Below are 20,668 nucleotides of genomic sequence, written 5' to 3' on the forward strand. Positions count from 1 at the left end.
CCCCCACACACAGTAACGTCTCTAACCTTTACACAGTAACCCCCCCACACACACAGTAACGTCTCTAACCTTTACACAGTAACCCCCCCCACACACAGTAACGTCTCTAACCTTTACACAGTAACCCCCACACACACAGTAACGTCTCTAACCTTTACACAGTAACCCCCCACCACACAGTAACGTCTCTAACCTTTACACAGTAACCCCCCACACACAGTAACGTCTCTAACCTTTACACAGTAACCCCCCCCACACACAGTAACGTCTCTAACCTTTACACAGTAACCCCCCACACACAGTAACGTCTCTAACCTTTACACAGTAACCCCCCCACACACACAGTAACGTCTCTAACCTTTACACAGTAACCCCCCACACACACAGTAACGTCTCTAACCTTTACACAGTAACCCCCACACACACAGTAACGTCTCTAACCTTTACACAGTAACCCCCCCCACACACAGTAACGTCTCTAACCTTTACACAGTAACCCCCCACACACACAGTAACGTCTCTAACCTTTACACAGTAACCCCCCACACACAGTAACGTCCCTAACCTTTACACAGTAACCCCCCACACACACAGTAACATCTCCAACCTTTACACAGTAACCCCCCCACACACAGTAACGTCTCTAACCTTTACACAGTAACCCCCCCACACACAGTAACGTCTCTAACCTTTACACAGTAACCCCCCACACACACAGTAACGTCCCTAACCTTTACACAGTAACCCCCCACACACACACAGTAACGTCTCCAACCTTTACACAGTAACCCCCCACACACACAGTAACGTCTCTAACCTTTACACAGTAACCCCCCCACACACAGTAACGTCTCTAACCTTTACACAGTAACCCCCCACACACACAGTAACGTCTCCAACCTTTACACAGTAACCCCCGAACACACACAGTGTCGTCTCTAACCTTTACACAGTAACCCCCCACACACACAGTAACGTCTCTAGCCTTTACACAGTAACCCCCCCCACACACAGTAACATCTCTAACCTTTACACAGTAACCCCCCCCACACACAGTAACGTCTCTAACCTTTACACAGTAACCCCCCCACACACAGTAACGTCTCTAACCTTTACACAGTAACCCCCCACACACACAGTAACGTCTCTAACCTTTACACAGTAACCCCCCAGACCCCACACACAGTAACGTCTCTAACCTTTACACAGTAACCCCCCCACACACAGTAACGTCTCTAACCTTTACACAGTAACCCCCCCCACACACACAGTAACGTCTCTAACCTTTACACAGTAACCCCCCCCCACACACAGTAACGTCTCTAACCTTTACACAGTAACCCCACAGACCCACACAGTAACGTCTCTAACCTTTACACAGTAACCCCCCACACACACAGTAACGTCTCTAACCTTTACACAGTAACCCCCCCACACACAGTAACGTCTCTAACCTTTACACAGTAACCCCCCACACACACAGTAACGTCTCTAACCTTTACACAGTAACCCCCCACACACACAGTAACGTCTCTAACCTTTACACAGTAACCCCCCCCACACACAGTAACGTCTCTAACCTTTACACAGTAACCCCCCCCACACACAGTAACGTCTCTAACCTTTACACAGTAACCCCCCCACACACAGTAACGTCTCTAACCTTTACACAGTAACCCCCACCACACACAGTAACGTCTCTAACCTTTACACAGTAACCCCCCACACACACAGTAACGTCTCTAACCTTTACACAGTAACCCCCCACACACACAGTAACGTCTCTAACCTTTACACAGTAACCCCACAGTAACCCCCCACACACACAGTAACGTCTCTAACCTTTACACAGTAACCCCCCCACACACAGTAACGTCTCTAACCTTTACACAGTAACCCCCCCCACACACAGTAACGTCTCTAACCTTTACACAGTAACCCCCCCACACACAGTAACGTCTCTAACCTTTACACAGTAACCCCACAGTAACCCCCCCACACACAGTAACGTCTCTAACCTTTACACAGTAACCCCCCCCACACACAGTAACGTCTCTAACCTTTACACAGTAACCCCCCACACACAGTAACGATCTCTAACCTTTACACAGTAACCCCCCCACACACAGTAACGTCTCTAACCTTTACACAGTAACCCCCCCACACACAGTAACGTCTCTAACCTTTACACAGTAACCCCACAGTAACCCCCCCCCCACACACAGTAACGTCTCTAACCTTTACACAGTAACCCCCACACACAGTAACGTCTCTAACCTTTACACAGTAACCCCCAACCCCCCCACACACAGTAACGTCTCTAACCTTTACACAGTAACCCCCCCACACACAGTAACGTCTCTAACCTTTACACAGTAACCCCCCACACACAGTAACGTCTCTAACCTTTACACAGTAACCCCCCCCACACACAGTAACGTCTCTAACCTTTACACAGTAACCCCCCCACACACACAGTAACGTCTCTAACCTTTACACAGTAACCCCCCCCACACACAGTAACGTCTCTAACCTTTACACAGTAACCCCCCCACACACAGTAACGTCTCTAACCTTTACACAGTAACCCCCCCACACACAGTAACGTCTCTAACCTTTACACAGTAACCCCCCCCACACACAGTAACGTCTCTAACCTTTACACAGTAACCCCCCCCACACACACAGTAACGTCTCTAACCTTTACACAGTAACCCCCCCCCACACACAGTAACGTCTCTAACCTTTACACAGTAACCCCCCACACACACAGTAACGTCTCTAACCTTTACACAGTAACCCCCCACACACAGTAACGTCTCTAACCTTTACACAGTAACCCCCCCACACACAGTAACGTCTCTAACCTTTACACAGTAACCCCCCACACACACAGTAACGTCTCTAACCTTTACACAGTAACCCCCCACACACAGTAACGTCTCTAACCTTTACACAGTAACCCCCCCCACACACAGTAACGTCTCTAACCTTTACACAGTAACCCCCCACACACACAGTAACGTCTCTAACCTTTACACAGTAACCCCCCACACACACAGTAACGTCTCTAACCTTTACACAGTAACCCCCCCACACACAGTAACGTCTCTAACCTTTACACAGTAACCCCCCCCACACACAGTAACGTCTCTAACCTTTACACAGTAACCCCCCCCCCACACACAGTAACGTCTCTAACCTTTACACAGTAACCCCCCCCACACACAGTAACGTCTCTAACCTTTACACAGTAACCCCCCACACACACAGTAACGTCTCTAACCTTTACACAGTAACCCCCCACACACACAGTAACGTCTCTAACCTTTACACAGTAACCCCACAGTCCCCCACACACAGTAACGTCTCTAACCTTTACACAGTAACCCCCCACACACAGTAACGTCTCTAACCTTTACACAGTAACCCCCCCACACACAGTAACGTCTCTAACCTTTACACAGTAACCCCCCCACACACACAGTAACGTCTCTAACCTTTACACAGTAACCCCACAGTAACCCCCCCACACACAGTAACGTCTCTAACCTTTACACAGTAACCCCCCCCACACACAGTAACGTCTCTAACCTTTACACAGTAACCCCACAGTAACCCCCCACACACAGTAACGTCTCTAACCTTTACACAGTAACCCCCCCCACACACAGTAACGTCTCTAACCTTTACACAGTAACCCCCCCCACACACAGTAACGTCTCTAACCTTTACACAGTAACCCCCCCCACACACACAGTAACGTCTCTAACCTTTACACAGTAACCCCCCCCACACACAGTAACGTCTCTAACCTTTACACAGTAACCCCCCACACACAGTAACGTCTCTAACCTTTACACAGTAACCCCCCCCACACACAGTAACGTCTCTAACCTTTACACAGTAACCCCCCACACACAGTAACGTCTCTAACCTTTACACAGTAACCCCCACACACACAGTAACGTCTCTAACCTTTACACAGTAACCCCCCCACACACACAGTAACGTCTCTAACCTTTACACAGTAACCCCCCCACACACAGTAACGTCTCTAACCTTTACACAGTAACCCCCACACACACAGTAACGTCTCTAACCTTTACACAGTAACCCCCCACACACACAGTAACGTCTCTAACCTTTACACAGTAACCCCCCCACACACAGTAACGTCTCTAACCTTTACACAGTAACCCCCCCCACACACAGTAACGTCTCTAACCTTTACACAGTAACCCCCCACACACAGTAACGTCTCTAACCTTTACACAGTAACCCCCCCCCACACACAGTAACGTCTCTAACCTTTACACAGTAACCCCCCACACACACAGTAACGTCTCTAACCTTTACACAGTAACCCCCCACACACACAGTAACGTCTCTAACCTTTACACAGTAACCCCCACACACACAGTAACGTCTCTAACCTTTACACAGTAACCCCCCCACACACACAGTAACGTCTCTAACCTTTACACAGTAACCCCCCCACACACAGTAACGTCTCTAACCTTTACACAGTAACCCCACAGTAACCCCCCCACACACAGTAACGTCTCTAACCTTTACACAGTAACCCCCCCACACACAGTAACGTCTCTAACCTTTACACAGTAACCCCCCCACACACAGTAACGTCTCTAACCTTTACACAGTAACCCCCCACACACACAGTAACGTCTCTAACCTTTACACAGTAACCCCACAGTAACCCCCCCCACACAGTAACGTCTCTAACCTTTACACAGTAACCCCCCCACACACAGTAACGTCTCTAACCTTTACACAGTAACCCCCACACCACACACAGTAACGTCTCTAACCTTTACACAGTAACCCCCCCCACACACAGTAACGTCTCTAACCTTTACACAGTAACCCCCCCACACACAGTAACGTCTCTAACCTTTACACAGTAACCCCCCCCACACACAGTAACGTCTCTAACCTTTACACAGTAACCCCCCAACACACAGTAACGTCTCTAACCTTTACACAGTAACCCCACAGTAACCCCCCACACACAGTAACGTCTCTAACCTTTACACAGTAACCCCCCCCCCACACAGTAACGTCTCTAACCTTTACACAGTAACCCCCCCACACACACAGTAACGTCTCTAACCTTTACACAGTAACCCCCCACACACAGTAACGTCTCTAACCTTTACACAGTAACCCCCGTACCCCACACACACAGTAACGTCTCTAACCTTTACACAGTAACCCCCCCACACACAGTAACGTCTCTAACCTTTACACAGTAACCCCCCCCCACACACAGTAACGTCTCTAACCTTTACACAGTAACCCCCCACACACAGTAACGTCTCTAACCTTTACACAGTAACCCCACAGTACCCCCCCACACACAGTAACGTCTCTAACCTTTACACAGTAACCCCCCACACACACAGTAACGTCTCTAACCTTTACACAGTAACCCCCCCACACACACAGTAACGTCTCTAACCTTTACACAGTAACCCCCCCACACACAGTAACGTCTCTAACCTTTACACAGTAACCCCACAGTAACCCCCCCCACACACAGTAACGTCTCTAACCTTTACACAGTAACCCCACAGTAACCCCCCACACACAGTAACGTCTCTAACCTTTACACAGTAACCCCACAGTAACCCCCCCACACACAGTAACGTCTCTAACCTTTACACAGTAACCCCCCCCCACACAGTAACGTCTCTAACCTTTACACAGTAACCCCCCCACACACAGTAACGTCTCTAACCTTTACACAGTAACCCCCCCACACACAGTAACGTCTCTAACCTTTACACAGTAACCCCCCCCCACACACAGTAACGTCTCTAACCTTTACACAGTAACCCCCCCCACACACAGTAACGTCTCTAACCTTTACACAGTAACCCCCCACACACAGTAACGTCTCTAACCTTTACACAGTAACCCCCCACACACACAGTAACGTCTCTAACCTTTACACAGTAACCCCACAGTAACCCCCCCACACACAGTAACGTCTCTAACCTTTACACAGTAACCCCCCCACACACACAGTAACGTCTCTAACCTTTACACAGTAACCCCCCCACACACAGTAACGTCTCTAACCTTTACACAGTAACCCCACAGTAACCCCCCACACACAGTAACGTCTCTAACCTTTACACAGTAACCCCCCACACACAGTAACGTCTCTAACCTTTACACAGTAACCCCCCCACACACACAGTAACGTCTCTAACCTTTACACAGTAACCCCCCCACACACAGTAACGTCTCTAACCTTTACACAGTAACCCCACAGTAACCCCCCACACACAGTAACGTCTCTAACCTTTACACAGTAACCCCCCCACACACAGTAACGTCTCTAACCTTTACACAGTAACCCCCCCACACACAGTAACGTCTCTAACCTTTACACAGTAACCCCCCACACACAGTAACGTCTCTAACCTTTACACAGTAACCCCACAGTAACCCCCCCACACACAGTAACGTCTCTAACCTTTACACAGTAACCCCCCCCACACACAGTAACGTCTCTAACCTTTACACAGTAACCCCCCCCCACACACAGTAACGTCTCTAACCTTTACACAGTAACCCCCCCACACACAGTAACGTCTCTAACCTTTACACAGTAACCCCACAGTCCCCACACACAGTAACGTCTCTAACCTTTACACAGTAACCCCCCACACACAGTAACGTCTCTAACCTTTACACAGTAACCCCCCCCACACACACAGTAATGTCTCTAACCTTTACACAGTAACCCCACCCCCCCACACAGTAACGTCTCTAACCTTTACACAGTAACCCCGGTACCCCCACACACACAGTAACGTCTCTAACCTTTACACAGTAACCCCCCACACACAGTAACGTCTCTAACCTTTACACAGTAACCCCCCCACACACAGTAACGTCTCTAACCTTCACACAGTAACCCCCCCACCCACACACAGTAGCGTCTCTAACCTTTACACAGTAACCCCACAGCAACCCCCCACACACACAGTAACGTCTCTAACCTTTACACAGTAACCCCACAGTAACCCCCCCACACACACAGTAACGTCTCTAACCTTTACACAGTAACCCCCACACACACAGTAATGTCTCTAACCTTTACACAGTAACCCCGCCCACACACAGTAACGTCTCTAGCCTTTACACAGTAACCCCACAGTAACCCCCCACACACAGTAACGTCTCTAACCTTTACACAGTAACCCCACAGTACCCCCCACACACAGTAACGTCTCTAACCTTTACACAGTAACCCCACAGTAACCCCCCCACACACAGTAACGTCTCTAACCTTTACACAGTATCCCCCTCCACACAAACAGTAACGTCTATAACCTTTACACAGAAACCCCCCCACACACACAGTAACGTCTCTAACCTTTACACAGTAACCCCACAGTAACCCCCACACACACAGTAACGTCTCTAACCTTTACACAGTAAACCCCCTACACACAGTAACGTCTCTAACCTTTACACAGTAACCCCCCCCCACACACACAGTAACGTCTCTAACCTTTACACAGTAACCCCCACACACACAGTAACGTCTCTAACCTTTACACAGTAACCCCCCCACACACACACAGTAACGTCTCTAACCTTTACACAGTAACCCCACAGTAACCCCCCCCACACACAGTAACGTCTCAAACCTTTACACAGTAACCCCCCTCGCACACACAGTAACGTCTCTAACCTTTACACAGTAACCCCCCACACATAGTAATGTCTCTAACCTTTACACAGTAACCCCCCCACACACAGTAACGTCTGTAACCTTTACACAGTAACCCCCCACACACAGTAACGTCTCTAACCTTTACACAGTAACCCCCCACACACAGTAACGTCTCTAACCTTTACACAGTAACCCCCCACACACAGTAACGTCTGTAACCTTTACACAGTAACCCCCCCACACACAGTAACGTCTCTAACCTTTACACAGTAACCCCCCTCACACACAGTAACGTCTCTAACCTTTAAACAGTAACCCCACTGTAACCCCCCCCCACACACAGTAACGTCTCTAACCTTTACACAGTAACCCCACAGTAACCCCCCACACACAGTAACGTCTCTAACCTTTACACAGTAACCCCCTCACACACACAGTAACGTCTCTAACCTTTACACAATAACCCCGCAGTAACCCCCCCCAGCTTTCTCTACCTCTCTCTTCTCTACCTCTCTCAGCTCTCCCTCTCTCTTTTTCTCTCTTTCCCTCACTTTCTCTCTCAGCTCTCTTCCTTTCTCTCTCCCCACCTCTCCTCTCAGCTCCCTCTCTCCCTTCCTTCACAGCTTTGCATTTAATCTTGTCCTAGAGGCAGCTCTGCAGTGTGGTCACTAGTTAGCCACAAAGTCATGAAATATGATTTAAACCTAACCTTAACCACTCTGATAACCCTAACACACCTAACCCTAACATTAAATGAACACCAAAAAGCTAACTTTTGTTGTTGTGAATTCTTACGATAAAGCCAAATTTGACTTTGCAGCTGGCCCATCAGGCGGAAATCACTCAGTTCTGCCTCCAGGGCAAGATTCATGACAATAAAAGCTAACTGTCCCTTCCTTCCTTGTTTTAGACTGCAGCTCTGGATTGTTATTCAGAGAGTTAGGCAGCACTTTACGGTGGTAGATCTATAAAAGAGTGTCCCCTATAAGAGACCGCTGTGTTTTCCTCCCATTGATCCAGTCAGCCCAGATACATTTAAGAGCAAGCTGAGCGATTACCCTTAGCAATCCTAACTCTGATCCATACCACAAATGCCAGGCGCCAGACATCAGCTCTGGGTAATTATGATGCTGAAAAGGGGGCATTGTTAATCTACCCTTTTTCCCCCTCGTTCCTGGGCCTGAGTTCAATTGCTCATGTTCAATTCATTCTGATTTTAATTGTGCTTGAGTTATTATGGTCTAGACTGCCTGGATGGGCTGCAATCACTTCACTACCTTACCTATGGTGGGACTGAGAGAATGAAGAAATGTGATTATGTTTTGTTATGTACAACAGGCTCCACTTCACTGTCGTGACCCTATGAGTCATCTTATCACAGTCAGACGTCAGCAAGTGCAGGGTTGACTATTTTAACGTAGGCTGTCTATTGGCTGAGCTGGTAATTAATGGTGCATTACAGAAGGATTCAATATTTAGAATGCAAAGTCCATTTAAGACACATCTAATGAAAAGAGTGCTTAGAACAGTCTGATCAATGGGAATTTTACAAAACCTATCGCTGAAGCAGATTGGATTTTGCTTGATGAAGCAGGATAGTGAGAAAAACGCAGAACAGTTCACCTTTTGTCCCTATGATAAATAGAGGAGGACGTAATCAAGCTCCAAAATATTGTAATTGAATCCTTCTATTTTACACAGTAGTCTAGATAAATTACAAACTGGAGTCTTGCTTCATTTGTAGTCCATTAGCTAGCGGAGAGAGAGGTGCACAGGTGTGAAATCCTTATCACAGACTGTTTATACCCACAGCATCTCGTAGTATTGTAGTCATGTGGGAAGCTCTTAGTCTCACTCCCATGCATTTACTGATTGAAGGTTTACTTTTTTATTCAGCGGGAGGTCAAAGGGGTAATTAAAAAAGGCCCAGAGTAAGTAGTGTGTAAGAATTCTATCAACAGGCCATGAGACATGGAGCAAATCTTGGTTGTGCTCCCAAAATAACACACAGCCCACTTTCTGCTTCTTAAAGCATTTCCTGCAGCAAGAAGCTCAGGAGAGGACAGTTTGTTTCCAGCCCTGTTTCTGAAAAGATGTGACTCAACAATCTATCAGACCTATATAAGACCTCTGGGGTGCCAGAGTGCATCACATTATAAGAACAACAACATTGATGAGATACAGCTCCTACCAAACACTGCAAATAGATACTTTCAGAGAGATGGAGACAGAGAGACAGAGAGACAGAGAGACAGAGAGACAGTGAGACGGAGACAGAGAGACAGAGAGACGGAGACACGGAGACAGAGAGAGACGGAGACACGGAGACAGAGACAGAGAGACGGAGACAGAGAGACGGAGACACGGAGACGGAGACACGGAGACAGAGAGACGGAGACAGAGAGACGGAGACAGAGAGACGGAGACAGAGAGACGGAGACAGAGAGACGGAGACAGAGACACGGAGACAGAGACACGGAGACAGAGACACGGAGACAGAGACACGGAGACAGAGAGACGGAGACAGAGAGACAGAGAGACGGAGACAGAGAGACAGAGAGACAGAGATACGGAGACAGAGAGACGGAGACAGAGAGACGGAGACAGAGAGACGGAGACAGAGAGACGGAGACAAAGAGACGGAGAAACGGAGTGACGGAGACGGAGAGACAGAGAGACAGGGACACGGAGACAGAGAGACAGAGAGACAGAGACAGAGAGACAGAGAGACAGGGAGACAGAGAGACGGAGACAGAGAGACGGAGACAGAGAGATGGAGACAGAGAGACACGGAGACAGAGAGACAGAGAGACGGAGAGAGAGACACGGAGACAGAGAGACAGAGACAGAGAGACAGAGAGACAGAGAGACGGAGACAGAGAGACGGAGACAGAGAGACGGAGACAGAGAGACGGAGACAGAGAGACGGAGAGACAGAGACAGAGACGGAGAGACGGAGAGACGGAGAGACAGAGAGACAGAGAGACAGAGAGACAGAGAGACAGAGAGACAGAGAGACAGAGAGACAGAGAGACAGAGAGACAGAGAGACAGAGAGACAGAGAGACACGAGAGACACGGAGACACGGAGACACGGAGACGGAGAGACAGGGACAGGGACACGGAGAGACAGAGAGACAGAGAGACAGGGAGACAGAGAGACAGAGAGACGGAGACAGAGAGACGGAGACGGAGAGACGGAGACGGAGAGACGGAGACGGAGAGACAGGGACACGGAGACGGAGAGACAGAGAGACAGAGAGACAGAGAGACGGAGACAGAGAGACGGAGACAGAGAGACGGAGAGACGGAGACAGAGAGACGGAGACAGAGAGACGGAGAGAGAGAGACGGAGACAGAGAGACGGAGAGACGGAGAGACGGAGACAGCGATAGAGAGACAGCGATAGAGAGACAGCGATAGAGAGACAGCGATAGAGAGACAGCGATAGAGACAGAAATAAAGAGAGACAGAAATAAAGAGAGTGGAAGAGATAGAGACAGTGTGTTAAAATACAAATCACTGGCATTCTCTTTCTCATCCTTTTATTACATTGTATCATAGTTTTTTTTAAAGTACTTTAGCAGATGCTCTTATCCAGAGCGACTTACAGGAGCAATTAGAGTTAAGTGCCTTGCTCAAGGGCACATTCAATATATTTTTTACCTAGTAGGCTCGTGGATTCAAACCAGTGACCTTTCGGTTACTGGCCCAACGCTGTTAAATGCTAGATTACCTGGCTGCTGCCCACTTTTGAACCAGAACACTAAATTCTTACTCACTGAAGGGGTTTAGCTGCTAGCATCTGACAGTATTCCCTCCCCTGAATTTGTGTAATTGTATTACAACCAGAACTGATGTTGTACTCGCATATACGTTTGGCCGTTCAACGCGTATTAAGTTGCTTTGAACATGACCTCCTGTTCCCCTCCTCTATTTGTCTGCTTTGTGCAGTAGTGGGTCAAAGCCATAACTCATACTCAGTACTGTTAGCCAGGGTTGTGGAATTCCATCAGTGTGTCCTCATTCCCCTGTTTCCCCAGTGTCCAGCTGCTTCTGATCAGCCTAATAGGAATGGATTGCATTCATACAGCAGCTTAGATAAGATGGTGTGATGGGGTATCTCAACCATATCCAACAACATCAATGTGACGCACCCAGCCCACCTGAGTGATTCAAGGTAGCTGGTGTGTACCTGAACACTCATAACATCTCTGTGATTGCACCGGGGACAGGTGAGGAGGGGGGAGGAGGGGGGAGGAGGGGGGAGGAAGGGAGAGGAGGGGTGAGGAGAGGGGGGGAGAGCTGAGGTGAGGGGTGAAGAAGGGAGAGGAGGGGTGTGGAGGGATGCGAGAGGTGAGGACGGGTTTGAAGGGAGGTGAGGGGTGAGGAGGGGAGAGGTGAGGAGGAGAGAGGAGAGGTGATGAGGGATTCGAGGGGTGAGGAGAGGTGAGGAGATACCAGTGTCTTATAACATCCTATTTAATTTACACGTCACCCATAGCATTTGATGGGGTAAACAGAGATACTTATTTGAGAGCCAAGCTGTCTGTGATAATTATAGGGGACTGGGAACATCTCAAGTGATGATAAACTGCTTAATAATACTAGTAATGATGATATTGCTTTTATCAGTGCTTTTTACTAGGTCTCACTAGGTCTCAAAGATTTTTTAGTTCTCTGTCTGGTTGAAACTCATGTCATCCACCATCAACATTAAGCATATTCAGCAAGGAGTATTCAGTTAGGTAAAACACATTAGGTTAGGTAGAACACTCAGAACGTTGCAGACAGAAATATAATGAATAGGGTTGAAAGTTGTATACTGTTGTTGCACCTTGTTGAGCATAAGAGGAGTAAAATCTCTTTTCATCACTTCACTCTCTCCTCCAACCAGATCCCTCAGATCAGCTATGCCTCCACGGCCCCAGAGCTGAGTGATGACAGGCGCTATGACTTCTTCTCTCGGGTGGTTCCCCCGGACTCATTTCAGGCCCAGGCCATGGTGGACATCATCAGAGCCCTGGACTGGACCTACGTCTCCACCGTTGCCTCTGAGGGCAGCTATGGAGAGAAGGGCGTGGAGGCCTTCCAACAGATCTCCAAAGAGGCTGGTAAGTAATGGAAGTAGTAGTGGATATGATACTGTAAATGATAAGACACTATGGTTAGATTTCGTTTTTTTGGAGTTATTTCTCAAAGCGCGGTAGACGTCAGTTACAGGTAGAGCAGTGTTATTCCTCTTGAAGCCTTTTTCACCCATGGTTCCATACAGACAGGAAATGATCACAGGTGAGAATGCCCTCCTCCACCTTATAGCACGTTATAATTACACTGCCAATTTAAGACAGGCAGCACACTGACAGGCTAGGGAGGGAGGGAGGGAGGGAGGAAGGGAGGGAGGGAGGGAGGAAGGAAGGAAGGAAGGAAGGAAGGAAGGAAGGAAGGAAGGAAGGAAGGAAGGAAGGAAGGAAGGAAGGAAGGAAGGAAGGAAGGAAGGAAGGAAGGAAGGAAGGAAGGAAGGAAGGAAGGAAGGAAGGAAGGAAGGAAGGCTGTTTTGTCCATCTGGGGCTCACTATGGACCAACAAATTGCTGTAAATCCCATCCTGAGACTACACAGACAATTATATTTTGTAATAAATTAAGAAGTATTAATGTATTGACAACAATTATCATAGTGACTTCTAGTACTGTGAGTGACTTTCAGCTTTGTGAGTGACCCTGAGTAAAATATGATCTAAGAATATAAGAGTTTGTTCTGTGGGGGCTGGCAATATCTGTTGTGTGGGAGAACTCTCAATTCCATTTCCACTCCAGCAACAGAGGAGCTGCTTTAAGAAACGATCACCTACTTCCTCATCTGGCCCAGGAAATTACATTCTGTGATCTACGCTTCAGCATTCATACAACTCCTCCCCCGGCAATACCACTGTACTTAGGGAACCAAGGTTACTTCCTGATTCTCACCTTGACAAGAGAGGAAGAGGCGAAACAGGAAGGGTTATCTTTCGCAAAAATCTGTAAAAGATAATCCCAATGCATTTCTATGGGCTTAATATGCAGGCCTGCCTTTCTGGCTTTGGGACACCGACTCCCATTGTTAAGAAGGAAACATGAGCCACTGGGCACAGACGTAGTTTCAACATCTAGTTTTGATTTACATTTGGTTGAGTTGTCAACGTGATCACATTACATTTTTTGGTTAAAATGACATGGCAACAACGTTTATTCAACCAGTTTTTGCCCAGCATCTCTGCCTTAACCTTTACAGATCCCAGCTATTTTCCTGTAATCTGCAGCTACTAGCTAGACCCCTGTCAACCAATCCTGAGCATCGGTACTGAGGAGTGATGCTAGTGTAGAGGAAAGGGCGAGAGCTAATGATATTAAAGATGGTGGATAAATTAAGATACAGTAGTTCACTCAGGCCGTTTACCATTTTAAAAAATTGGCATCTTCCTGTCTACTTTAGGGAGTGGCTCTCCCATAGACAGAGCATGGTCTGGTCTACTTAGTTCATTGACTTCCACTGAAACAGAAAAATGAGGGAGTGGGATGTCTCACTTCCTTTTCCGTCTCTGAAATCCCATGGGCGACGATAAGAAGTCTGGAGGACATGAAAATTTAATTTGTTCATGTGCAGTGTGATCACTCATTAAAACTTTAAGAGGCTGTTGTGGCGCTGGAGAGAACAGCTGCAGGATGAGCCTCAGCAGAACACTAAGAGGGAATTGGGAAGACAAGTCCTGATGATTTAGTGGGTTACTTTGGAGGGGGTTTTATTTCAGTGTGTTACATCCTCCAACACACATGGTGGGTCTGCACATGGTGGGTCTGCACATGGTGGGCCTGCACATGGTGGGTCTGCACATGGTGGGTCTGCACATGGTGGGTCTGCACATGGTGGGCCTGCACATGGTGGGTCTGCACATGGTGGGTCTGCACATGGTGGGTCTGCACATGGTGGGTCTGCACATGGTGGGCCTGCACATGGTGGGCCTGCACATGGTGGGCCTGCACATGGTGGGTCTGCACATGGTGGGTCTGCACATGGTGGGCCTGCACATGGTGGGCCTGCACATGGTGGGTCTGCACATGGTGGGTCTGCACATGGTGGGTCTGCACATGGTGGGTCTGCACATGGTGGGCCTGCACATGGTGGGTCTGCACATGGTGGGTCTGCAATGACCAGATGGTTTTCTGTCTGTTGTACTTCCTTCACTGGTGTTTTTGTCTCGGCAAAACGCTGCATTGATAATATTGTTGTGACTGTAAAAACATCACAGATGAGGGAGTTAGGAATTTATCTTGCTGTTCTTGTTGACTCATCCATTACAATAGAGCTACAGTCAGGGAATGCCCTTCTGTATCCCCATACAAATCAAATAGGAATCATTTCCCTCAATGAAAGCCTTGCACACCCTAGGCATTGTGTTTTTGATAAAAGCTTTGATTTCAGAACGATAACTCTCGATATTCATAACATTAGAGAATGTGTCATTTGCAGTACGAGATGTTGCATTGGATTGAAATGAATAGGCATCATACTGTATTTGCACTGAAGCAGTGGTGCAGTAGAAATATCTCCAATAACATTGAAAGAGAAACATGCAGTCCCAGATACAGCCACAGTTGTTGTTTGAGTTGATCTGTAGGGCCTTCAGATGTTTCTGGAAGTGACATGGCAGATGCATTAGTAACATTCTCGCTTCACCACTTCAAGGAGAAGCATCTACCGGACTAATGCAATATGGCTGCCCATTACCTCGAGCAGAGTGTTGGTCAGCTCATATCGATCTGCTCTGTTTTCCACTCTCCTCGTTCTCCCTTGTTTTGGTAGTGTTCCACCCTTGCAGTTTCATTTGAATGAGTTGTCTTTGCTTTAGAATTGGAGCATGGGAAGATGAATCTTGTTTGTATTTTTCTTGGTGTGTATGTCTGGATTGGGTCCAATGTAATGGAGTTTGTTTTTTCTCTTTGATAAACAAACTCATGCAGCGCGTTTGAGGATTAGATACTCCCACAAACATCACTCTTAAATTAATTGCTGTATGCTGCCACAGCCGTGTTTTCATATCATTAGTTTGAACAACGAAAAACCTGTCAAAGGCACTCCAAATATTTAGCCGAGGGACTGAAGCGGAAAAATGTAAGAGAATTGTATTTATTTTGACTTTATACATATGGAGTGACTGCCCTAGTTTGCCCTAGTATTTGACCAATAGCTTGATGTGTTCTCAGAATATGAGCATTCTAAAGTGGAAAAGTGTGCTCCAGCAGCCGTCCCCTCTCTCTTCTAGAGTCAACGTGACAGTGGAATGGAACGTGGGATAAGGAAGGAAGGGGTTCATGTGTACAGAATAGCAATGGAATTATATTTCTGTGGGCTCCCACTTGAGCTGCATGGGGAGGAAAGTGTCAGTGGAGGGAGCCTGTCGTCATTCTGCCTCTGCTCCAGAGGTGATAAATATAATTGGAGCATTATGAATCCCCCTCGGGGGTGGAGTGATGGTACGATTGGGGTTTTGCGGGGTAGTGGGGGGACAGAGGAATGGGTAAGAGGGGTTGAACCCATCAGGGACCACTCTGATTTCTGAAACGCCACCGTCACATCCTGGAGTGCATTTTGGGAATCTCCGGGATATGGGGATGAATAATGGAAGCTGTTAATGCAGCACACGACCCGTGGCACTTAGACTCATCAGCCTAGGACCATCAGCCTAGGACCATCAGCCTAGGACCATCAGCCTAGGACTAGCAGGAGCCTGATGAATTAAATCATCATTATTTTATCTGTGATATATTAATCAAACTGGGACATGTGGAGCACAGAGTTGGAGGTGGGAGAATGTTTAATGTAGATACCGAGCAGTCGGTCTGAAGCTACAAATGAAATATTGTGCACGTCCCAGGATGTTAATTTCACGAAACCACATTCTTACCCACTACTTTTAGACTGTTGCATTAAAACTATGTTTGAGGTTCTATGTTAGAATCAGCTATGTATAAGATTTGAATACTCCACACAGAGCAGTGTGAGGAGTAAAACACTCCCCTCTATGATGCCGCTTGCATTTATCTCTCAGAGTTATCATTTTTTTTCTAACGGAGACAGTGGACTGCTCTTTGGCTGCCAGTGGACTGCTCTTTGGCTGTCTGTGTAAATAGAGAGCTCTTTCTTTCATGCCCAGAGAACAGACACTCTGCCAGCGGCAGGTGAAGACACTCAAACCCACAGCACTAGACTCCAGGCTCTGATGGCTCTGCCTGCCTGGTGTTCTCATCTTGACTGACTGATGAGGAATTCTGCAGTCATTCAATAATTTAGCCTCAGTTTCACAGCACATAGCCAGTCTGCAGCCTTCAGGCAGGCTAGTCCTCACAGCATATTCCAGGCTGGTAAGAAAATGTAATAATAATAATTATTGTCACATACAGTACACCGGATAGGTGCAGTAAAATGTGTTGTTTTACAGGGTCAGACATGGTAGTACGATAGGTGTTGTTTTACAGGGTCAGCCATAGTAGTACGATAGGTGTTGTTTTACAGGGTCAGCCATAGTAGTACGATAGGTGTTGTTTTACAGGGTCAGCCATATTAGTACAATAGGTGTTGTTTTACAGGGTCAGCCATAGTAGTATGATAGGTGTTGTTTTACAGGGTCAGCCATAGTAGTACGATAGGTGTTGTTTTACAGGGTCTGCCATAGTAGTATGATAGGTGTTGTTTTACAGGGTCAGCCATAGTAGTACAATAGGTGTTGTTTTACAGGGTCAGCCATAGTAGTACAATAGGTGTTGTTTTACAGGGTCAGCCATAGTAGTACAATAGGTGTTGTTTTACAGGGTCTGCCATAGTAGTACAATAGGTGTTGTTTTACAGGGTCAGCCATAGTAGTACGATAGGTGTTGTTTTACAGGGTCTGCCATAGTAGTAAGGGCCTTGCTAAAGGGCACATCAACAGATTTTCACCTTGTCTGCTCGGATATTTGAACCTGCAACCATTTCGGTTACTGGCCCAACGCTCTAAACGCTAAGCTACCTGACACCCTTAAAGGTTAGTGCTATCTGGAATCCTTGTGACGTTACCCCATTGAAGTTAAACATTTAAAATGGTTAAGCTAAGGGTTAGGGATGGGTAAGGGTTAAGGTTAGGGTAGTGGTTAAGATTAGAGTTTAAGGTAGGGACGTCCCAAGGATTCCAGATTCCACTAACCGAAAGCAAAACCACTCAAAAGGCTGCTTATCTTCATCAGTGACTGGCTGCCATGGTCCCATGTCTCTGTCAGCTTCCTGTTACAAGGTATGGCCTCTGCTTCCCTATACACCACACACACTGTGACAGTGACAAGCATATTTTCATAAGACTTCTCTTTGACCCTAAATTCTAGATACATTTTAGTTGGATTAATCCTCATCACCTATAATACCCTCCGACAGACAGACAGACAGACAGACAGACACATAAACAGCCCCCAGAGCTAAAAGGTGTGGCTAATACCGCTCTAAGAATTAGCCCTAGTACATTATTAGAGTTTCCCAAGAAGGAAACCTTGTTCGTAGCAGTGTCATAAGCCCTCCCAGAGCCCTGAAGAATCATGTGGAATCTCTGTGCTGAAATGGAGCTTTAGTGGTGTCCCTATGAGACCCTCCGGCGGTTGCTGCTGCTGCCTTCCTCTGCTGCTACAGCTCCACAGATACACCACAATACCAGGCTACACTTTTCATTTTAACAGGAGAGCCCAATCCTCAAGCATTTAACAGACCAGCCACCAGAGAAAGGAGCTCAGCTTTTGTGTTCTGTCCACTTAAGGAGGATTACAGGAGCCATCCTCACTGTCTTTGTAGAGATGTGGCTGCTGCTTTTGGGGATGGTGAAAGGAGGATGAGGAGAAGGGGAGAACTCGGAAAGAGTCATTTAGATGGAGCTGTCTTTAGCTGTAGCCCAGTAAACAGGGGCTGGAGTTGTGTTTTCTACTCTGCCAGCTAAAAGTTGTTTATATCAAAGTAATGACCCTGCGCAGACAGCCAATTAGTCGATTCCTCCAATTTCTTGGTCTACTCAGGGAAACCAACCCAATGCTGCAAAGGTTATCTGGTATTAGGAGTGCTTGAGCAGGAGATATTTTAATTCGTTTTGATAGAGAAGCCTGAGTGTCGACTCAGGACCAAACCTGCCTGCCGCTCGTCCTGTAGCTCCAGTTATCATGTGTCTTCAGGTGTAATGTCTGTTTACGCTAGATGGTTAGGTCGTCCCGTGCGCTCACATCTGCTTGAATACAGTTAAGCTATTTGTTAAAGATACGATTTGATGTGTATATTCCGATAATGAGCTCTTGAATATGACCCGAGGATGACAAATCTATCAAACTCTGTCAAACGTAGTGTTTGTTTTTCTCTCTTCACAAAATGGTGGCTGCATTCTCTCCTCCAGCACCAGTGTTTTCATCAGCTCAACACAGAGCTATGGGACGATATTTAAAGATGACCTTAAATGCTTGATAGGAGCAAATTAGGTCCTATTACAGGCCCTTCATTTTAGATTCAGACAACCATGGATTAAGCTAAATGATTGCCTTAATCAATATTCCCCCAAGGACAATTGCCAACTAAGTTTTGGCCATATCTCTGAGGTGACTGTCACGGGAGGCTCGCCAAATATCTAATAACTATTTAGCGACGCAGGGAAGCAATCAGTCAGTATCTTTCGTCCTGCACAAACTCATTAGCACTGACCTGTCTGAACATGATTCATTGTCAGTATTAATATCCTCATTGTTTGTGTGGCCTGTCTCCACATCTGTTTGGTTGACTGTCCATTGTGTTGTGTCTAATAATGATGTTAAATGAAAAGTCAATGGGGAGGGGACGACTTCAAAACATCTGTGTTCACAAAGTGTGAAAAGTCTTTACACGTCTTCCTTCTACAAGAATGATGCAGTTTCCTATTGGTCTTCTGTTGGACTTAGGATTCACCCACAGCCCTCGATTAAGAAATGTATCACACTATTGATTTGTGAGGGTTTTCCTTTCAATTGCTAATTGTTATACTGTGATGTACCACTTACTGTAAACCACTCTGCTCACAGCGTGTGACTCAAATGTACATGGGATGTATAGTATGTATACAGTGATTGTCTTTTTCTCTCTCTCTCTCTCTCTCTCTCTCTCTCTCTCTCTCTCTCTCTCTCTCTCTCTCTCTCTCTCTCTCTCTCTCTCTCTCTCTCTCTCTCTCTCTTTCCTTCTCTCTTTATTTTTGTGTATCTCTCTGTATATCTATCTATCTCTTTCTTTCTGTGTATCTCTCTCTCTGAATTTAAGGTGGGATCTGCATCGCTCAGTCTTTGAAAATTACCCACAACCCCAAGCTGGAGGATTATGACGAAGCCATCCAACAACTGCTGGAAACGCCCCACTCCCGGGGAGTCATCATCTTTGCCAGTGAAGAAGACGTACGGTGCGTAGAGCAGTACACAGCATCCAAATGCCTTTATGAACGCACTGGGTGTCTGAAACACAAACATGCCTCCAATAACACAAACAGAAAGGTGCCTGGGAGGGGAACCGAGAATGTGGAATATCACAACAAAGCAGCAGAGATATTGTTCAGTTTACAATGCCTCAAGGGATATGTCTCTGAGAGGAAACATGAGCTTTTTTAAAATAAATAAACTGAAGGATGGATAGACAGACCATAGTAAGAGAAAAAGAAAGAGGGAGAGATGGAGAAAATATGAGGGAGAGGAAAAGGGAGAGAGATTGAGGGCTCTTGAAGTCCTTTCATATCTTCTATATATCAATCAATGGAGACTGCTGAGGGGGAGAACGAACTATAGTAATGCCCGGAATGGAGTCAATGGACTTGTATCAACCACATGAGAACCACATGTTTGATGTGTTTGGTACCATTCTATTGACTCCATTCCAGCCATTATTATGAGCTGTCCTCCCCT

General features: G+C 46.8%; 1 protein-coding gene across 2 annotated transcripts in view; it reads left to right on the forward strand.

Annotated features, from left to right (window-relative positions):
• The window catches only part of LOC106566674 (metabotropic glutamate receptor 7), a 143,923-nt gene that overhangs the window by 47,719 nt on the left and 75,536 nt on the right, over nt 1-20,668 (forward strand). For both annotated transcript variants that reach the window (XM_045693027.1, XM_014134936.2), the window contains exons 2-3: nt 12,611-12,827; nt 20,037-20,172. In XM_045693027.1, the coding sequence (XP_045548983.1) occupies nt 12,611-12,827; nt 20,037-20,172 (353 nt within the window). The remainder of the gene's footprint in view (nt 1-12,610; nt 12,828-20,036; nt 20,173-20,668) is intronic.

This window comes from Salmo salar, chromosome ssa13, assembly GCF_905237065.1.
Source record: "Salmo salar chromosome ssa13, Ssal_v3.1, whole genome shotgun sequence".
NCBI classification, from domain to species: domain Eukaryota; kingdom Metazoa; phylum Chordata; class Actinopteri; order Salmoniformes; family Salmonidae; genus Salmo; species Salmo salar.